The sequence below is a fragment of the Gymnoscopelus microlampas genome (assembly GCF_963454915.1).
Source record: "Gymnoscopelus microlampas genome assembly, chromosome: 11".
Lineage (NCBI taxonomy): Eukaryota > Metazoa > Chordata > Actinopteri > Myctophiformes > Myctophidae > Gymnoscopelus > Gymnoscopelus microlampas.
In genome coordinates this window covers 49,908,445-49,928,444 of record NC_139948.1, presented here as the reverse complement: position 1 = coordinate 49,928,444, position 20,000 = coordinate 49,908,445, and the positions used below count along the sequence as shown (strand labels likewise).

The following is a 20,000-nucleotide window of genomic DNA, read 5'->3' as shown; positions in this document are numbered from 1 at the left end:
AGGAGAGATTAGTGGTGTACTTTCCCGTCCATTTCAATCATTTGTGTGAAATGGCATTGTGCTAATGAACTGTATCATGTCATATGTCTGAGTTCTGACAAGGAATGTGAAGCAGAACACAGTTTTATCTTGAAACGATTTGATTTTTTTTTTTTTGCAGTTGAGCACACGGCTGAATGAGGGAGCACTAGGGTTGAGATCCTTTTTAGGATTTTACCGATTCCGGTTCCTCGGCGATTACCTCTTCACGGTCCCAATTCCTTAACGGTTCCCTTTAAACGATTCCCATAGGGCATACATGGGCAACTGGCGGCCCGGGGGCCACATGCGCCCCCCCACCTTCACTTAATGCGGCCCGCAGGTTAATATCGGAATACTGATATATTATTGATTTCAGCTGTTCCACACATGCAAACATGACCCGCTTTAATTACTTCGGTCTATATTAGTAGCTTCATGACTAGTATTACAATCAAAAAGTATGACAAAAATCATTTGAAATTAAATGAAAATGTTACTTTTCAGGATTCAAAATAAAAAATAGCACAACAATAACAGGATTCCAATTCAAAAATAGCAGATCTACAAGCTCAAAACGCGTCGCAGTGCGACGCGTTTTGAGCTTGTAGATCTGCTATTTTTGCTACTGTCGTGTGACACGTAATGGCGAAGTACGGCATTAATTTACGAAAAAAAAGTTAAAATACAGAGATTAGAGGTGTTGGCCCAACAGTATATTATGCAATGTGGCTCCTCTGGAGTGAGTGTGGAAATATAGTGGCCCTCAGTCTACATCATCAAAGTTGCATCACCCCCTGCCCTTAGGGGGTTCCAAATGGATCCTTACAGATCTGCAACTCTGAGGGTGTACAAATGGAACCATTTGTACACTCTGTACACTGTAACACTGTCCATTTTTACACACTCAGAGTTGTGGTGGTCCTTGAAATGAGGTTTGAGAACCAATGTTATTGTAATTGTATAGCAGACGTGATGAAGTTCCACATACTATAGCAGCTCTGACAGTACTGTCAACTTGACAGTTGACCAACATAGACAGTGTGATGGAACCTGATCCCGGAAACAGTTCCAAAACGTGATGGAACCCGATTACCGGTTCCTCAATGTTGGATCTGGTTGTGTGTGTGTGTGTGTGTGTGTGTGTGTGTGTGTGTGTGTGTGTGTGTGTGTGTGTGTGTGTGTGTGTGTGTGTGTGTGTGTGTGTGTGTGTGTGTGTGTGTGTGTGTGTGTGTGTGTGTGTGACATCAGTTGTGAGTCTCTCCAGTTGAACACGTTGAAGAGAATTAGCGATCAGAGATGAGAAGAGAGCACACCGGTCGGCTCAACATCACTAATGCCATTTCTCTCTCTCTCTCTCTCTCTCCTCTTCCCCCTCTCTGTCTCTCCGTTTCTCCCCCTCCAGTGTCCCCCCCCCAACCCCCCCCCCCACCCCCCATCTCACCTCCCCTCCCCCTCCCTGCTCGAGCCACAGGCGGAGAGACGGAGTGAGAGAGAGAGAGAGAGAGAGACAGAGAGACCATGCAGTCCTTCCGCGAGCGCAGCGGTGGTTACCACAGCAACCAGCCCTGTTATCAGCAGGAGCCCCACGAGTTATCCCGGCTGGAGAGCTACCGGCAGCACCCGCACCACCCCCACGCCCAGCACCCACACCCGGGCCCGGGCCCCGGCCCCGGCCCCCACCCGGTCCCGGGACCCGCCGGACACCCGGCCAGCCGGCCGTCGGGCTACGAGGCCCACCAGCTGGCCGCCTCCACGGGCATGCCCCCGGCCGGCGTGGTGGCCGGGACCGGAGGAGGAGCGCCCAATAAGGACTGTTACGGCCAGCAGCAGGCCTACCCCGGATACCCCGGGACCGCCGGAGGAGGAGGAGGGAGCGTCGGAGGAGGAGGCTCGGGATCGGCGGCCCCTCAAGCCAAGAAGCCCTACCGAGGGACCAAGGTGCCTCCCGGCTCTGCCGTCCCCAGCCAGCATCTGCAGCAACAAGGCCCCGGCGCCTACGCTAACCACATGGCCCCCGGGGGCGGGGCCTACTCCACGCAGTACATGAGCGAGGGCCACCTGCAGCAGCAGAAGTGGGAGGAGCCGGCCCAGCTGGCTCAGTACCAGGACCAGGAGATGGTGGCGCGCGGCGGCATGGACGGAGGGGGCGGGCCCACGCCGCCCGGCTCCTCCCAGTACATGGACCAGAGCATGATGGCCCACACCCAGGGCCACACCCACTGCCACCAGACCTCCTCCCCCGTGTACACCAGCCCCCACCACCAGGCCCACCCGCCCAACCCCGCCCCCTCCCCGCTCATGTACCCCCAGAGCCCCCACCTGCACTACCCGCAGCACTCGCCCTCGCCCGCCCCCTACATGGAGAAGTGCGGCCCCATGCAGCCCCACTGCTACAAGGGCTACGGCATGGCCCCCAACGCCCAGTACGGCAGGCAGATGAGCGGCCACGGCGGCCTGAAGCAGGGGGGCTACAGACCCCCGCAGAACGCGTACGGCTACCAGCAGCCCCCCTCCAGGGGCTACGAGTCCCAGCCCTCCCTACAGGGCATGCCCACCCAGCAGGAGGCCCACCCCAAATACCAACACTACGCCCCCCAGCCCCAGCAGAACTACTGCCTGTCCGAGCTGACCGTCAGGTCGCCGGAGCAGTACTACCAGACCTGCAGCCCGTCGTCCAGCCACTCCCCCGCGCGCTCCGTGGGCCGCTCGCCCTCCTATAGCTCCACCCCGTCGCCGCTGATGACCAATCCGGAGTCCTTTCAGTACGGCCAGCCTCCCATGACCCCCGGGGGCGGGGCGGCCTCCTCCTCCTCCTCCTCGTCGTCGTCGGCCGGCATGCAGCAGCAGCAGGAGCCGGGAAACGCCTCGGCCGCCATGCTGATCCCGCCGCGCTCCTCGCACCCCTCGCCCAACATGCCCCCGCACGGCGGCCCCCACGGCTACACCTCCGCCGGCTCCCAGGGGCCCACCATGAAGGAGCGCTTCTCGGAGAAGCTGCTGTCCAACCCCAGCCTGTGGAGCCTGAACGCCCTCACCTCTCAGGTGGAGAACATCTCCAACAACGTCCAGCAGCTGCTGCTGTCCGAGGCCCTGGTGGCCAACAAGAAGGCGGCCAAGCGCAGCAGCGGAGGGAGCAACAGCAGCGCCGGCAGCGGCACCTCCTCCAAGAAGGGGGGCGACGACTACAAGGAGTACAAGAGCCCGCCCTATCCTGACGGAGGTGGCGGTTTGGGTGGGGGAGGCCCCATGCAGGACCCTTACTCCACCCCGCAACACCACCAGCTGCCCATGGAGCTCCACGAGGGCGGGTACTCCAGTAGCAGTGATGAGCAGCTGGACAGAGGCTACTACTACTGCGGACAAGGCCGGAGTCCGGCCCAGGCGGCCAACAACACGCACCTCAGCCTGGACGCCGTCTCCTCCTGCTCCATGACGTCCCCGGACGACATGTCCACCAGGTCTGGGGATTCCGGTCTTCACAACATGACCCCCGATCCCAGGTGCCAATCGGGGCAGGGGGGAGATGGCATGAGCACGCCGGTGAAGAGCGTAGGCGACGAGCGCTCTCCCGCCAGTGTCACCATCCCCAGTCCCATGAAACAGGAGAGGGACTCCCCTCCAGACATCCAGCGCAACAGCGAGCCCGTGAAGGAGAACTTTGAGGAGTCGGCCTGGACAGAGAAGCTGGCCGAAGAGGAGGAAGTGCCGGTGAAAACGGCACCCGACCAGGAGAAGGACTCGCTCGCCGCCAACTCTCCGGACAAGCTGGAGAAATGGTCGGAGGACGAGAAGAGCCCGGCTCTCTTCAGCAAAACAAACACAGAGGCTATGGAGAAGAGCTACTGCTACGAGGAGGCTGTGTACCAGGACATCCAAAGCAAATATGACCCCGATGCCAGGGACTCTGTGGAGCAATCTCTCTCCGACACCAGCCCCAAGGGACCCCCGGAGCAGGAGTTGAAATCGGAGGCCTTCAAGTCCGAATCTCCCACCGCCTCGGAGAGCTCTGCCAAAACGTCGCCTTTCATTTCTAGGGGTGATCTTGAACAGGATCAATACTCCACAGAGAAGGAGGACAGCTCAGAGAACCCCTCGCCGACACCCCGACACGAGGCCTCGGATGCTGCCTACTCAGAGAAGGGAGGGAGCAGAGAAGAGGAAGATGAGGAGGATGAGGAAGAAGATGAGGACGAGGATGAAGAGGAAGCGGATGAGGAGGAGGAGGAGGAGGAAATAAAGCAACAGCAGCAACATTCTCCGTCCCCTCCTCCATCTGCAGAGGTTAGGGAGGAGGAAGAGGAGAGCGAGGAGGCGACAGTGAGCCAGTCATCAACGGATGAGAACATAAATAACAGAGAGGAGCCAGAGGAGCCTTCTGAAGAGCTCTGCAGCAGGACAGACAGTCCAGAGCCTCTCGGAGACCTTCAGACTGACAGTGAGCCTGCAGAGACCGCTGCCCAGCCGGACGCAGCGGAAACCGCAGCAACGGTGGCTCTACCAGACGCTTCAGAAAGAGACTCGGTCATCGGTGACACAGCTCCTCAGCCCCAGTCTGCTATGCCCGTCTTCTCAGCCCTCAACGACAAGGCAACGCCTCCGACTCAGACCCAGGCCCTGGATCACGTCGATCACAGTGATGCTAAAGTACTGGAGCCAGACTCCCCTCAGCTGCCCGGGAAGTCGATCCTTCCCTCAGCCCCCTCCTGGGCTGACACCCCACCCTCCCCCAAGAAAGGGGATGAGGATATGGAGCCAGGAATCAGCTGCGCCAGCGCTGTGACCCCCTCGGCCAAGCCTGAACCTGTGGCCCCGTCTGCTCAGCCACGGGCCTTCGGACGGAAGCACGTCAGGGGAAGGAGGAGACTCGTGCCCTCGGGTGTGGGAATTGGCCGAGAGCTGAGCTCAGACAGGGAGGGGGAGAAGGAGGAGGAGGGAGACCCCTCGCCGCCACCACAGACACCCTGCATGACCCCCAGCAAAACCACACTCTTCTCAGAGCAGATGGACCTCGTTCATCAGGACTCCACGCAGGCGCCGAAACCTTTAACCGAGGGCTCTCGCTCTAGAATGTGCACTCGCTCATTCAACGCACCGGAACTGCCGCCTAAAGTCGAGCCTCATGTGAAGAGAAAATCTGGGCCCAAGCCAGGTTCAAAACCGGGGCCCAAACCAGGGCCCAAACCTGGACCAAAACCAGGAGCAAAACCAGGGCCAAAACCAGGAGTAAAACCAGGTCCCAAACCAGGACCTAAACCCTTCTCTAAGCCTGGACCTAAACCTGGGCCTAAACCTGGGCCTAAACCATGCCCTACACTAGTGGAGTCAATTTTACCAGATCTGCCCCTGAAAGTTGAGCCCCCTGTGAAACGCAAACCTGGACCCAAACCGGGTTCTAAACCTGGACCAAAACCTGGATCAAAACCTGGACCCAAACCGGGTCCAAAACCAGGCCTGAAGCCTGGTCCAAAACCAGGGCCTAAGCCAGGACCTAAGCCTGCTGATGTTTTACCTCCTGTTGACGTTGTGCCCCCCAAGGCCTCAGTGGGTCGACCCAAAGGCTCCGTTTCTAAAGCAAAGCTCATACAACAAGAAGGAACAATTCAGCCTGAAGGGGCATCAAGTAGAGGACAAAAGAGCCTAAAGGCTCTACCACAAGTAAACCAGGAAGCAAAACAAGTAAACCAGGAAGTAAAACAAGTAATCCAGGAAACAAAACAAATAATCCAGGAAACAAAACAAGTAATCCAGGAATTTAAACAGGAAAGCTATGAAATAAAAGCAACGGGCAATGATGGAAAGAACATGATCCTCAGATCCAGAAAGACCTCACTTTCAAAAGAGAAAGAGAAGGACAAAGAGAAAGAGAAAGACACAGAGGAAAACATTCCGGCACAAACTCTGACAGAAATAAAGCCTGTTGATGTTCCACTGAAAGCAGAAGCGCCTCCGAGGATAGAACAGGATGTAAGTGTCATTGCTAAAACAGACAAGAACACAGATCTAAGTGTCACTCCTAAAACAGACAAGAACAAAGATTCAAAAGCACCGCTCGTTCCACCTCCACCAACCTTTCAAGCTGAAGAGAAGACAGTACTTCCGATAAAACGAAAACTCAGCCCAGAGCCGTCTCCGGTGCCCGTGAAGAAAAAGAGAGGCCCGAAGCCAAAACCAAAACCACCACCGCCTGAAACCACCCTGGTTGAACAGGCTCCACCCAAACCCAAGGAAAAGGGCGTCCGTGGCCCCAAAAGGAAGCGAGGTCCACCCAAAAAGAAGGCCTCCGTGAGCGTTTCCCTGACCAAAGACGCACAGCCCACCGTGGGCGACAGTGACATCACGAGTGAGGCACCGGCCACGCTCCCTCAGTGCCCCACTAGAACAAAAGTACTCCCTCCACGCAAAGGCAGGGGGCAGAAATATGAGGCCATGGTGCAGAAAATTACATCTCCCAGTTCAAAGAAACATCTCCCGTCAGCTCCCCAGGCAGACAGCGCTCTAACAGACGATACAGCAAGTAAGGTTCTGTCTCAACATGTCCTGAAGGAGGGCGAGACGTCTGCGACGGTTAATGACGCTGACACACTGAAGGGAGAGGCCAAACGTGTCGAATCTAAAAAGGAGGGAGTGAGACAAGAGGAAGGGGAAGTGAGGAAGGAGGAGGTGAGACGGGAACGGGAGAGACGCGAGGTGAGACAAGACGCACCAGACCCATACGAGGTGAGACAGGAGGCGAGGGTGGAGGCGGTAAGGCAGGAGGAAACCAGGCAAGAAAACGTGAAACTGGAAGGAGCGAGACGGGACAAGACGACAGGAAGCAAAGAGATTAAGGGGGAGGCGGCAGGCGTCCCGGTTTGGAACTCAACGGGGGCCCAGAAGGAGGCGGCGGGGGCCCGCGGAGAATTAATGCAGCCGGCCCCAGCGGGGGTACCAGACTCGGCCGCGGGCATCAAGCCCATCAAGCCCACCAGAACCAAGAGGAAGCGATGGGCCATGGTGGAAAGCACAGACGCGTCGGAGGTCGCCTTGGAGGCCGGGAGCTTGATCGTAACGACGCCGCGGCTAGCCAAACAGCGGGCCATTAAGAACAATCACGAAATGCACCTGAAGCAAAGGAGGAAGCGACGGAAAGGTCAGGCCCCCGCGGAGGGAATGGACGCACCCGAGACGCCATCGACCGAAACGGTAGAGCAGAAACCACAACAACAACAACAAGAACAGGAGGAGGTAGCGGAGAAGGAAGAAATCAAGACGCCCCCCGCTGAGTTGTCTTTGCCTCTTCCCATCAGCCAAGTAGAGACGGCAGAACCCCCCCAGGCTGCCAGCACAGAGCTCATCCAGAAGCCCCGGAGAGGCAGGAAACCCTCGGCGAACCCCACCAAGAGGAAACGAGGGAAGGCCCTGGCCGAGCAGACCCCCGGCAAGCCCGTCAAGGTGCACAAAAAGCCCGGGCCGAAGCCGGGCATGAAGGACGCCCTGGAGGTCATCGAGGCCGTGGTGAGGGCGGCCGGCTGCGAACAGAGAGAGAAAGAGGAGAGGGAGAGAGAGGAGAGAGAGAAGAGGGGAACGGAAACGAGCGAGGAAAAGGAGGACAGCGTCGTAGGTCCCGTAGTCACGGTGTCGGAGAAGACCGAGACCGTCGCCGTGAAACGGATCAGACGCAGACCCCTCCCCAGGGACACCAAGCTGTCCTTCCGCCCGTACGTGCGCATCACCGACGCCAGAGACTTCTCCTCCTGGTGTGCCGTCGTCAACAGGCCCGAGGAGGCCTTGGTTCTTCAGAAACGTAGGAAAAGGAGGCTCCTCAAAATGAAGAACCCCATCACGGTGGCCAGGATAGTGCCGCGTGCCGTGGCGATGCGCCAGGGACCGACGGTCCACAGAAACCTCTCGGACAGACAGTGTCTTACGTGTTGCCTGTGCGGGAGGCCGGCAAACTTCAGAGACCTGGGGGACCTGTGCGGACCCTACTACACAGAGGACAGCGTTCCACGGAAGATCCTGTCCAGACACACCGAACGCATCAGGGAAAACCCAGAGACGGCCGACGACGACAGTAGCAGCCAGGAGGTCGGCGGCTTGGAGCCGGCCGGCCCCTCCTCCTCCTCCAAGAGCGAGGGAGAGGAGGGGGGCGGCGCGGAGAAGGACGGCAGTACGGAAGCCTCGGCTCAAGAGGGCGGTAGCAGCGGCGGCGGCGGCGGCGGCGGGCACCATCACTGGCGACACAGGCGGGCGGAGCGAGCGGAAAGAGGGGGCCGCGAAGGCGGCGGCGGCGGCCGGCGGAGGTTAACGCTCCGGGAGAGGTTCAGGAGGATGCGGCAACTTCAGGCCGCGGGGGGCAACGCCACCGCCACCACCGGCGCCACGGGGGGCTCCGAGGGCGACCAGCAGCAGCGAGGCGGCTTGTTCCAGAGGCTGCGGGGCGAAGCCGAGGCCAACGAGCACTGGGCTCATGAGAACTGTGCCATCTGGACCAAAGGGGTGGTGATGGTCTCCGGGAGGCTGTACGGGCTGAAGGAGGCGGCCGTCGGCTCGGCCCAAACGGTAACGATAGCTTACCTCAGTGGTTCTCAAACTTTTCCATGTCAAGGACCCCCAAATTGACACTTATTAGCCCGCGGACCCCCGTTTGAAAAGATATGCCGCAGGGACCCCCATAAGAGAAGATTTTTACGGCTCTAGCAGTGATTCTCAACCATTTTAATTTCAAGGACCCCCAGTTTGACATGCATATGGGCTACGGACCCCCATTTAATGGCATTTCTATCTCTGGTTATATTAACTCGGAGAGTGTACGAATGGAACCAAATGGACCCATAGGCTGAGGGTCAATTTGGTTCCTAACTATCTATCATTTAGCTGGGGACCCCCTGGAACTCCCTCAAGGACCCCTGGGGGTCCCCGGACCCCACTTTGAGAACCACTGGCTTACATAACTTACATCCGCAAAAACTTATAATGTCCAAAACTGTTACTTTTCACAAAATGAAGAAAAGAACCTGTGTTCCAATTGCTTCAATGTATATTATTTAGGCACAAGCTATTGTTTTGCATTGGTTAAAAACGTATAAAACCCACAGACAGACCTAACCATTTCCAACTTGTCATCCCTATTTTGGCCATGGCATCACAGGCGAAAAGTTATAATTGTACAGTACCTATTTATTTTTCAAAAATAGCTAAAATAAGCAGATAAGCCCAAGCAGAAGCTCACAATGCGTTCTGCGCTTGTAGCTCGGCTATTATCGCTATTTGTCATACGCCCAAGTATTAGATATTAAAATAAATATGAAGTGTTAGAGCTACAAGGTTTCCAGGCCGACAGTGACAATAATGTACAGTATACACAAACAATAGTTTACACATATATTTTTACTTAACCCATTAAGACCTGGAACGCATCTGTGTCACTTTTTCATTTGAGCTAAAAAGCATTATTTTACACTTTGGCTATTTTTGAAGATCTGCTATTTTAGAAAAATCGAGAAAATGTGTGCAAATTATTATATTTATATCATTTTAAAGCGAACATTTTTAACTAAAATGTTTGCTTCCGGGATCCCTGGAACAAAATATTTTGAGATGGGGGTCGGCGGCCAAATACATATAATTTTTGGGGTCCTTGACATGAAAAAGTTTGAGAACCACTGATATAGAAACATACGTTTTTTTCAGAATACTGTTGGGATTTAAAAGACAGTAGTAAGAATCGGCCTCTGGTCTTAATGGGTTAATACTGTAATAAGAGGTAGATACAATGAAAATGCAATGAAAAGGGCATAATATGAGATATCGTCTCTGTCGGGTGGAAACCTCATATGTCCAAAACTGTTACTTTACAGGATTCTAATAAAAAAATATCAAAAGTAGCAGATCTACAAGCTCGAAACGCGTCGCTTCGCGCCGCGTTTCGAGCTTGTAGATCTGCTACTTTTGATGCTTCTGCACTGTGACGCTGTAGTATGATCAAGTAGTAGGGCGTTAATTTACAACAACAACAAACACAGAAAGTTAAAATATGTAGATAAGAGGTTTCTGCCCGACTGCAACGATACGAGATATGGCCAATAGCAATTGAGGCATTGTCAGTGGTGGAAAAAGTAACCAAATTCTTTACTTAGTAAGTAAAAGTATCACTACTGCAATCTAGAAATACTCTGCTACAAGTAAAAGTCCAGAATTCAAAATTTACTTGAGTAAAAGTACAAAGGTATTGGCATCAAAATGTACTTAAAGTACCAAAAGTAAAAGTGCTAAAATGTTTGAAAATAGCCGATCTACAAGCTCACAACGCATTGCGATGCGACACGTTGTGAGCTTGTAGATCTGCTATTTTCAAATAGCCTAGGTATAAAATAGGGTTAAAGTGGTTAATGTATGTTTTATAATATAATAATTTATATCTGAAAAGTAACTAGTAACTAAAGTTGTCAAATAATAGTAGTGGAGTGAAAGTACAATATTTGCCTCTGAGATGTAGTGGAGTAGAAGTAAAAGTATTGGAAATTGGAAATACTCAAGTAAAGTACAAAGACCTCAAAATTGTACTTAAGTACAGTGCGTAAGTAAATGTACTTAGTTACTTTCCACCACTGGGCATTGTTAACCATCTCTCTCTCTCTCTCTCTCTCTCTCTCTCTCTCTCTCTCTCTCTCTCTCTCTCTCTCTCTCTCTCTCTCTCTCTCTTGTCTGTTTGTCCGTCCGTCTGACCCCAGGACTGCTACAAGTGCCAGATCCCGGGGGCGTCCCTCCTCTGCTGCTGGAGAGGCTGCAACCGCAAATACCACTACGTCTGTGCTAAGGAGATAGGTAAGACCAGGGGGCGTAGCCACGGGTGGGCATAGGTAGGCCTGGGCCCACCCATTTGGTTTTTCTGTTTTTTTATGTCATATTCAGCCATTTTGATAACAGTGTATATATAGGTACCCGTCAGTCCGTCAGAAAAAAGGCATCAAAAAACGCTAATAACCGCACATTTTCGTGCGCGCGGTCCGGGCGTACATGCACGCGCGTGCATGTGAGTCCACCCGCGACTCCCTAGGCCCAGCCTCGGCTAGCGTTCTGGCTACGCCACTGGGTAAGACCCTCCCCCAAACACCACTATAGGTCTGTGCTAAGGAGATAGGTAAGACCCTCCCCCAAACACCACTATAGGTCTGTGCTAAGGAGATAGGTAAGACCCTCCCCCAAACACCACTACGTCTGTGCTAAGGAGATAGGTAAGACCCTCCCCAAATACCACTATAGGTCTGTGCTAAGGAGATAGGTAAGACCCTCCCCAAATACCACTATAGGTCTGTGCTAAGGAGATAGGTAAGACCCTCCCCAAATACCACTATAGGTCTGTGCTAAGGAGATAGGTAAGACCCTCCCCAAATACCACTATAGGTCTGTGCTAAGGAGATAGGTAAGACCCTCCCCCAAACACCACTATAGGTCTGTGCTAAGGAGATAGGTAAGACCCTCCCCCAAACACCACTATAGGTCTGTGCTAAGGAGATAGGTAAGACCCTCCCCCAAACACCACTACGTCTGTGCTAAGGAGATAGGTAAGACCCTCCCCAAATACCACTATAGGTCTGTGCTAAGGAGATAGGTAAGACCCTCCCCAAATACCACTATAGGTCTGTGCTAAGGAGATAGGTAAGACCCTCCCCAAATACCACTATAGGTCTGTGCTAAGGAGATAGGTAAGACCCTCCCCAAATACCACTATAGGTCTGTGCTAAGGAGATCGGAGATAAGAGCCTGCACAGGAGGGGGGGGGGGGGGGGGAGAGAGAGAGAGAGAGAGGTAAGACCAGTGGTGTAAAGTAACTAAGTACATTTACTCAAGTTCTGTACTTAAGTACAATTTTGAGGTACTTTTACTTTAATGGAGTATTTCCAACACGTCGCATTGCGACGAGTTGTGAGCTTGTAGATCTGCTATTTTCAAACATTTTTGTACTTTTGGTACTTTAAGTACAGAGAGAGAGAGAGAGAGAGAGAGAGAGAGAGAGAGAGAGAGAGAGAGAGAGAGAGAGAGAGAGAAGAAAAGCACGGGGCCGGAGAGGAATAAATGAATGGGTGGGGGGAGGGTAGGGGGGGGGTGATAGGTAGGGAGTGGAAAATTGAAGGTGGATTGAGAGGGCGAGAGAGAGGACAAATGAGCCGGGCAGAGCGAATGGAGGAAATGAAAAGGATAGAGAGAAGAGGAGGAGGAGGAGGAGGAGGAGGAGGAGGAGGAGGAGGGCTTAGAGAAGGAAAATGCATCAAGACGGAACATTATTGAGTGATAGGAGAGAAGAGAGAGAGAGAGAGAGAGAGAGAGCGCATGCGAGTTGAATAATTGCGATGATGAGCGAGAGATAGCTGTGTGTGTGTGTGTGTGTGTGAGTGAGATATTGCGTCATTTCTTCCATGCAGATTTCTTATAAATGCTCTGCATTTCTATAGCGGCATTTATACAAAGTGCTTTTACAATGTGCACTACATTATCCTATCTGCACGTACGTATGCACACGCACACACACGCACACGCACCCGCACACACACACACACGCACACACCCGCACACACACACACACGCACACACCCACGCACACACACACGCATGCACGCACACACACAACGACGGCAGAGGAAACCATGCAAGGCACCCACCTGCTCATTTTATACCTAGGCTATTTGAAAATAGCAGATCTACAAGCTCACAACGCGACGCGTTGTGAGCTTGTAGATCTGCTATTTTCAAACATTTTAGTACTTTTACTTTTGGTACTTTAAGTACATTTTGATGCCAATACTTTTGTACTTTTACTCAAGTCAGTTTTGAATTCCAGACTTTTACTTGTAACAGAGTACTTCTACATTTCAGTATTGATACTTTTACTTAAGTAAAACATTTGAATACTTTTTCCACCACTGGATGTTGGCAAGTATGGGAGGAGTGACAGAAAGCACATTTTAGAACAGGAGCTTATATATGAAATCTGTCAATCAAATTAGGGTTGGGGCTGCACCCACACCACGTGTAAACACTGTAATAATGTTTCTTGTCAAATTGTTGCAGAAAATGATTTTAAATCGGCGCTACGGTTACTAAGAAATGTCCACTGGAATCCTGTTAGCGTTTTATAGCAATACTGATGGTGGAAACAAATGGGGTTCAGCTAGCCAGTACCTGCTGGCACCATGCTGACAAGATAGAAGGATGTGCAAAATCTAATAGATTCTAGCTAATGCACAGTAATGGGACATTAGTTAGTTAGTTAGCCAAGCAGGGATATTCACTCACTGAGGCTGGCAGCGCTGCATGCGTTATCAAATACAGAACCCTGTGTTCATTTTCCTACGGTTGTGGTAAAGATTAGAAGCTATGAAACTGAAGAAATGGCTGTAAATAATCACGTACTGTACCTTCAACTTCAAGTACAAAAATGAAATACAAATAAATGTCTTTGGACATGGTGGTGGTGAGCCCGTAACACGCCAAAGACATTTATTTTTATGGTAAAAAATGTATATGGACTGTAGTTTGGTGGTTGATACACATGCATGAAGATATGAACCCATTTAGACCTGAAACCCCATTACGTAACTATACCTTTCAAGCCGGGAACCCCTTTTGGGGTTCTTGTTGCTATGTACAGTATATTGCAACATCATTAAAAATAATAATAATAATAATACATATTTGAAGTTTTTCAGAACACTTAGGTCAAGATTTAGAAGGCGTTTTTTTTAAATCGGCCTTTCAAATGGGTTAATGTTGAAGGTTCAACTACAGTAGGTGGCCAGTGACTTTGACCAGTTTCACTTTCAAAACCTTTGCATCATGCATGTCACACAAACAAAATCCGATGCGTTTGGTTGATATAACGAGTTTGTTCGTATAGAGTCCTATCCGCAAATCCACCATTTAACTTCCACAATCCACATTATCAAAACCATTGGTGTTGTGTGCAGCATTCTGTTTGTGTGACATGCATGATGCAAAGGTTTGGAAGTGAAACTGGTCAGTGTCCACCTACTGTATCTGTCTACTCTTAGCATGAATGTTTTGAAAGTATAGTGTATGTATCTATCATCTGCAGTGTATTTATTCAGTGTATTCTGTATCCTATGAAAGAAGTAGGGAAGTTTGCGCTTACTATATAGGGCTGAAAACAGGTGCGAGAGGCCAGCTTGAAAGTCCATTTAAACAACTGAAAGGCTCGCACACTGAAATGAACACACATCTGTGTAAAGGTGTGTTGTAGGTCAGCAGAGACGCTTGGTACAAGAATAGCCATGCGGCATATATTACATGTGACTGCATGCGATGTGCGCGGGCACCGACATGTCACATGGGCACTGAGGATGACCACTCTATTTGTACATATGGTATGTACAGTTGCAGTGGTGTAAAGTAACCATATTTACTCAAGTGCTGTACTTGAGTACAATTTTGAGGATTTTTACTTCACTTGAGTATTTCCAATTTGTTTGAAATGTATTTTCAATTTGACAAGAAACATTATTACATTATTAGTATGTTTACATGTGGTGTGGTGCAGCCCCAACCCATTTCATATTTAAGCCCACTTCCTGAAATGCACGTGAGATGCACGTGTGTCCCTGTGTTTTCTGTCATGAAGAGTGACAGAAAACACATTTAGAACAGAAGCTTAGAAAGGCATGCATTCATTTAACGTTGAGAGCGTAACATTTTTTTTTTCTTTTTCTATGAACAAAGCATTTTGTTGCGTACAGTATAACAGTCGGGCATCGTGCTCACATGTGTATGCTTTTCATATGGCCCTGTATACCTCACGCTGTAGGGGGGGATTAGAAGACCCCTGTTTTAATCTGATTTAAGAGTGACTATGCCTGCAACACCACATCTTCTTTATGTCACTCTATCAATTCAATTTAATTTGAATGAGCACATTTGGCATGGGAAACATACGTTTACATTGCCAAAGCAAGTGTGAAATAAAACAATAGAATATGGAGAAATGCCTTTCTCCATCACTCCCCCCCCTCCCTCTCTCTCTATCACACACACACACACTCTCTCTCTATCCGTCTCCCTCTATCACCCCCACCACCCCCTCTCACTCTCTCTCTAACACTCCCTCTCTATCTATTTCTGGGTCTCTGCCTTTTTACGGCATGGCTCGTTATGAGTCTATAAGCAGGTCTGTGTGTGTGTGTGTGTGTGTGTGTGTGTGTGTGTGTGTGTGTGTGTGTGTGTGTGTGTGTGTGTGTGTGTGTGTGTGTGTGTGTGTGTGTGTGTGTGTGTGTGTGTGTGTGTGTGTGTGTGTGTGTGTCAAAAGTACACCCTGCGTATGTCACTGATCACATGACCTCAATCAATTATCCAGTTCTAGACTAGGCCACATAGAAGGGGGGGGGGGGCTTTTTTCTTATTTCCACACAACAGCTCTAAGGTGTATTAAAGACATAGTTCAATGTTGAAAATCAGTGGTATTCCCCTTTAGGTTTAGCGGTTAGGGTTGGAGTTATGCCTGATTCACACTAGTCGTGAACCTGTGAAATTGCACCGGAAATAGCAGATCTACAAGCTCACGACACGTGGCGGCGCCATGCGTTGTGAGCTTGTAGATCTTATACTGTATATCTGCTCTCTCTCTCTCATGGTCTCCATTCTTCTGTGTCTCTGTGTTCCTACAGGTTGTACGTTCCATGACGATGACTTCTCCGTCAAATGCCCCAAACATGAGGTGAGACAGCACGCACACACACACACACACACACACACACACACACACACACACACACACACACACACACACACACACACACACACACACACACGCTATGCAAACACACACGCACGGTAGCGCCAAAGGCACAGACGAATCTGGAGTGTTAAGCCTGATCATCGAGAAAAGCAGAAAAGAGAAAAACATCCTTTGTTTTTGCCTCCTTTTTGTGTCACATTGTGTGTCAAAAACGGTCCGGACCGTTTTTGAGAATCCATGCGTCATGTGCCATAAACAGTCCGGACCATTTTTGTCCCTTTTTTTTTATACGTGGGGCCCACGTGGGGCGCTCTAACGAAACTTTGGGATCATACAAGGAGTTTCTGAGAAGGAGAGGCCGGATGTGGATCCATGTCAAAAATCCTTCCGTTCGTCCGCTCCAATGTTAACTCCTTGACTAAAAGCTTAATATCTCCATTTCTTTTTAACGTGGTGGAAGTGAGCCGTTTTCGATCGGCGATCACTCTGCAATGGAGGATCCTCCGCCATCCCTCCGCCGTCTCGCACGCACGCTTTGTTTATATGCACTTCCGCGTCGGGGCTTCTACAGCACGAAACGTATCAACGTAAGTGGATGGAAGATATGCAGCGACTGAACGTACAATATTTTAATAAACCTCTGGCACACAATGTGTTAAACAGGAACTTGCGTTTGGCTCCTCCCCTTTCTCAGTCCACTTCCTTCCGGGTGCTTCTGTGTTTATCCCTACCAACAACGACATTACATGCTACATTATGCTTTAATTAACTCTGAAAGTGCAGACGAGTTTTACACTTTGAGTTAAATGAATACTTCACATTTTACTGTGTAGGTGTACAAGCTTATTAACTGATTCAATTTGATGTCTTTGTGAGGTCGAAAACTATTATTTTTGTCTGTCTTAACACAGACACAGAGTTGATTTATGTGTGCACGTCACATTGTTGTATTGTTGTAGTCTTTCTGCCGTGTTATGGTAGTCTTGAGGTTACATGGCAGGAACATGTTTTTTTTTTCCTGCAATACATCTCGTTTTATTGTTATATCAATCAATCCACTTTGTTGTCACAACACAGTTTTACAGGTAAAATGAGGTGAAACTCTTGTTTATGGAGGCTTTCACGTTTGCAGCTCAGTCGTCAGGGTCTACGGACTACGGATGAAAAGTAGCATCCTTTGCCAGGGATGTGGAGAGAATGGTCGAGGGACAGGGGCTGAAAGGGGCTGGAATTCTGTTTGGCATTTCTAGCTTCCGAAAATAGCCGATCTACAAGCTCACGGCGCGTCGCTCTGCGACGCGCCGTGAGCTTGTAGTGCGGCTATTTTCGGTGCGCAACGCCACGCTCAACTAAGTATAATCTAGCCTTTACTGGAGCAAACGGCATGGATTTATACAAAGCGGGCCGATTTGCATTTGAGTTCAGGAGAGTTAGGAAAAGGCAATTCTCTTGAATGCTGCCTTTGGGTGTACGGGTCGGCATGGAAAGGGGACATTTGCATTCCTTTCACCGGAGTAAATGCTGCATTCACGGTCTGGAGAGGGCACTTTTTAACCCATTGAGACCGGGAACGCATCTGTGTCATTTTAAGAGTTCTGTGGGGGCACCGAGTGCTGCGCTATGAGCTTGTAGATCTGCTATTTTTGAAAAATTGTTTCTGCAGATCTTTGATTATATATATTTTTTTAAATTAAGCGAACATTTTTTACTCAAATCTTTGCTTCTGGGGGTCCCTGGAACAACATATTTTGATGTTGAGGTCCGCGGCCAAATACATTGTGGGGGTCCTTGACACCAAAAAAGTTTGAGAACCACTGATATTATACCAACATTTAAAAAAAAAACTGTTAGGATTTAGAACACATTTGTGGAATCCCCTCAGAAGCAAAGATTTGAGTTAAAAATGTTCGCTTTAAAAAATACATATTCAAAGATTTGCGCACATTTTTCACGTTTTTTCAAAAATAGCAGATCTACAAGCTCATAGCTTGTATATCTGCTAATTTTGAATAGCCCAAAGGAATCTAAAAATGACACACAGATGCGTTCCCGGTCTTAATGGGTTAAAAGGCGGGTAAAAGGGCAGGGGCCCGAGCCCCCTTTGATGTGCATGTTGTGCACGTGCCTGCATGGGCCTCGCTGACTCGGACGTATTCACACTGCAACTCTCTACTGTACTGTAAGTGTGTGTGTGTACTCTCTACTGTACTGTAAGTGTGTGTGTGTGTACTCTCTACTGTACTGTAAGTGTGTGTGTGTGTACTCTCTACTGTACTGTAAGTGTGTGTGTGTGTACTCTCTACTGTACTGTAAGTGTGTGTGTGTGTGTGTGTACTCTCTACTGTACTGTAAGTGTGTGTGTGTGTGTGTGTGTACTCTCTACTGTACTGTAAGTGTGTGTGTGTGTGTACTCTCTACTGTACTGTAAGTGTGTGTGTGTGTACTCTCTACTGTACTGTAAGTGTGTGTGTGTACTCTCTACTGTACTGTAAGTGGGGTTTGTTGCTGTGTTCATGAATATGTTACACAGGGGTGATGCAACTTTGATGATGGAGAGGGCCACTATATTTCCACACTCACTCCAGAGGAGCCACATTGCATAATATACTGTCGGGCCATTCTATGTCACACAAAAGTAGCAAAAATAGCAGATCTACAAGCTCAAAACGCGTCGCAGTGCGACGCGTTTTGAGCTTGTAGATCTGCTATTTTTGCTATTTTGGAATTGGAATCCTGAATTTTGTTTTGCTATTTTTTAATTGGAATCATGAAAAGTAACATTTTTTTAATGTGTTTAGTTATACTTATGTTAACTTTATGAACTTAAATACAAATGCATTGGACATACAAAAGACAATAGAATATTAATACTAGTCATTAAGCTACTAATATAGACTGAAGTAATCAAAGCGGGTCATGTTTGCATGTGTGGAATTGTAACAGCTGAAATCAATAATATATCAGTATTATTCCGATATAGGTTAATCTATGCAGCAGCACATAAAGTCATTAAAATCAGCCCTACCTTAACCAGCTGCAACATGAATGCATTACTAATTACAATCCAAATTAAATGGGCCATTTTGCATAATGAGTACTTTCACATGTATATTTTCATGCCAGCAACATTTTTGTGCTTTTACTCGAGTAAAAATACGAATGCCAGGGCTTTGACTTGTAACAGAGTATTTCTGCATTGTGGTATTTGCTGCTTTTACTTACAAGTAAAATATCTGAGTACTTCTTCCACCACTGAGAGAGAGAGATAGAGAGAGATATAGAGAGAGAGAGAGAGAGAGAGAGGGAGGGGGGGGGCGGGTGAGGGATCCAGGCAGGTGTTTCCACTGTGTTCATTGGACAGTGATGTATAGTCACATCGACGGGGGGCGGGGCCAATATAAAATCCATGAGCACTCTGGACCGCGTCTCGGGAGTGACTGATCGCGTCTCGTGTTCCCCCCCAGTCCCCCCCAGCCCCCCCCCCCCCCGGATCGATAACATATAAACCCGCTGACCTTGGCAAAGACAAAAAAAGGGCGGTGTGTGTGTGTGTGTGTGCGCGTGCGTGCGTGTGCGTGTGTGCGCGTGTGTGTGTGTGTGTGCGTGCGTGGTGTGTGTGCTGGTGTGTGTGTGTGTGTGAGAATGGATCAGGAGCTGATCGGAGGTTTTTAACAGCTCCGTGGGGGGCCCTGAGGGGGGGGTGTGTGGGGAGAGCGGGCCCTGGGGGGCCTCTTGTTTTTGACAACCACGCTGTCACTATAGTCTGGCGCTCTCCAAGGACCTCCCACCATTACACTGGGTCACACCGTCTCCTTCTGATGCTGGCCGTCTGCCGCCCCCCCCCCCCCCCCCCCTTTATTTAGCTTTAAACCAGGCGCCATCTGCTGGTGGGTTGTTGACACTGCAGCTCAGAGAGAGGAAGGTCAAATACAATGAGAGGAGAGGAGAGGGAGGGGAGGGAGGAGAGGGATGCTGACATTCAACGGGGAGCAGCGGTGCATTGAGGCAGCAGTTGCCTCCACCACCTCCCCTCCATACCTCTATTCTCTCTCTCTCTCTCTCTCTCTCTCTCTCTCTCTCTCTCTCTCTCTCTCTCTCTCTCTCTCTCCTCTCTCTCTCTCTCTCTCTCTCTCTCCTCTCTCTCTTCTCTCTCTCTCTCTCCTCTCTCTCTCTTCCTCTCTCATCTCCTCTCTGCTCTCTGCTCTCTCTCTCTCTCTCTCTCTCTCTCTCTCCCCCTTCATTTCCTCGGTGC

General features: G+C 50.0%; 1 protein-coding gene across 1 annotated transcript in view; it reads left to right on the top strand.

Moving 5' to 3' along the window:
- Window positions 1-1,539: 1,539 nt before the first annotated feature.
- The window catches only part of rai1 (retinoic acid induced 1), a gene marked incomplete at both ends in the record, with an annotated part of 19,879 nt that continues 1,418 nt past the window's right edge, over window positions 1,540-20,000 (top strand). Inside the window, 3 exons of the mRNA XM_084070839.1 lie at window positions 1,540-8,562; window positions 10,734-10,827; window positions 15,678-15,727. Of these exons, the coding sequence (XP_083926965.1) occupies window positions 1,540-8,562; window positions 10,734-10,827; window positions 15,678-15,727 (7,167 nt within the window). The remainder of the gene's footprint in view (window positions 8,563-10,733; window positions 10,828-15,677; window positions 15,728-20,000) is intronic.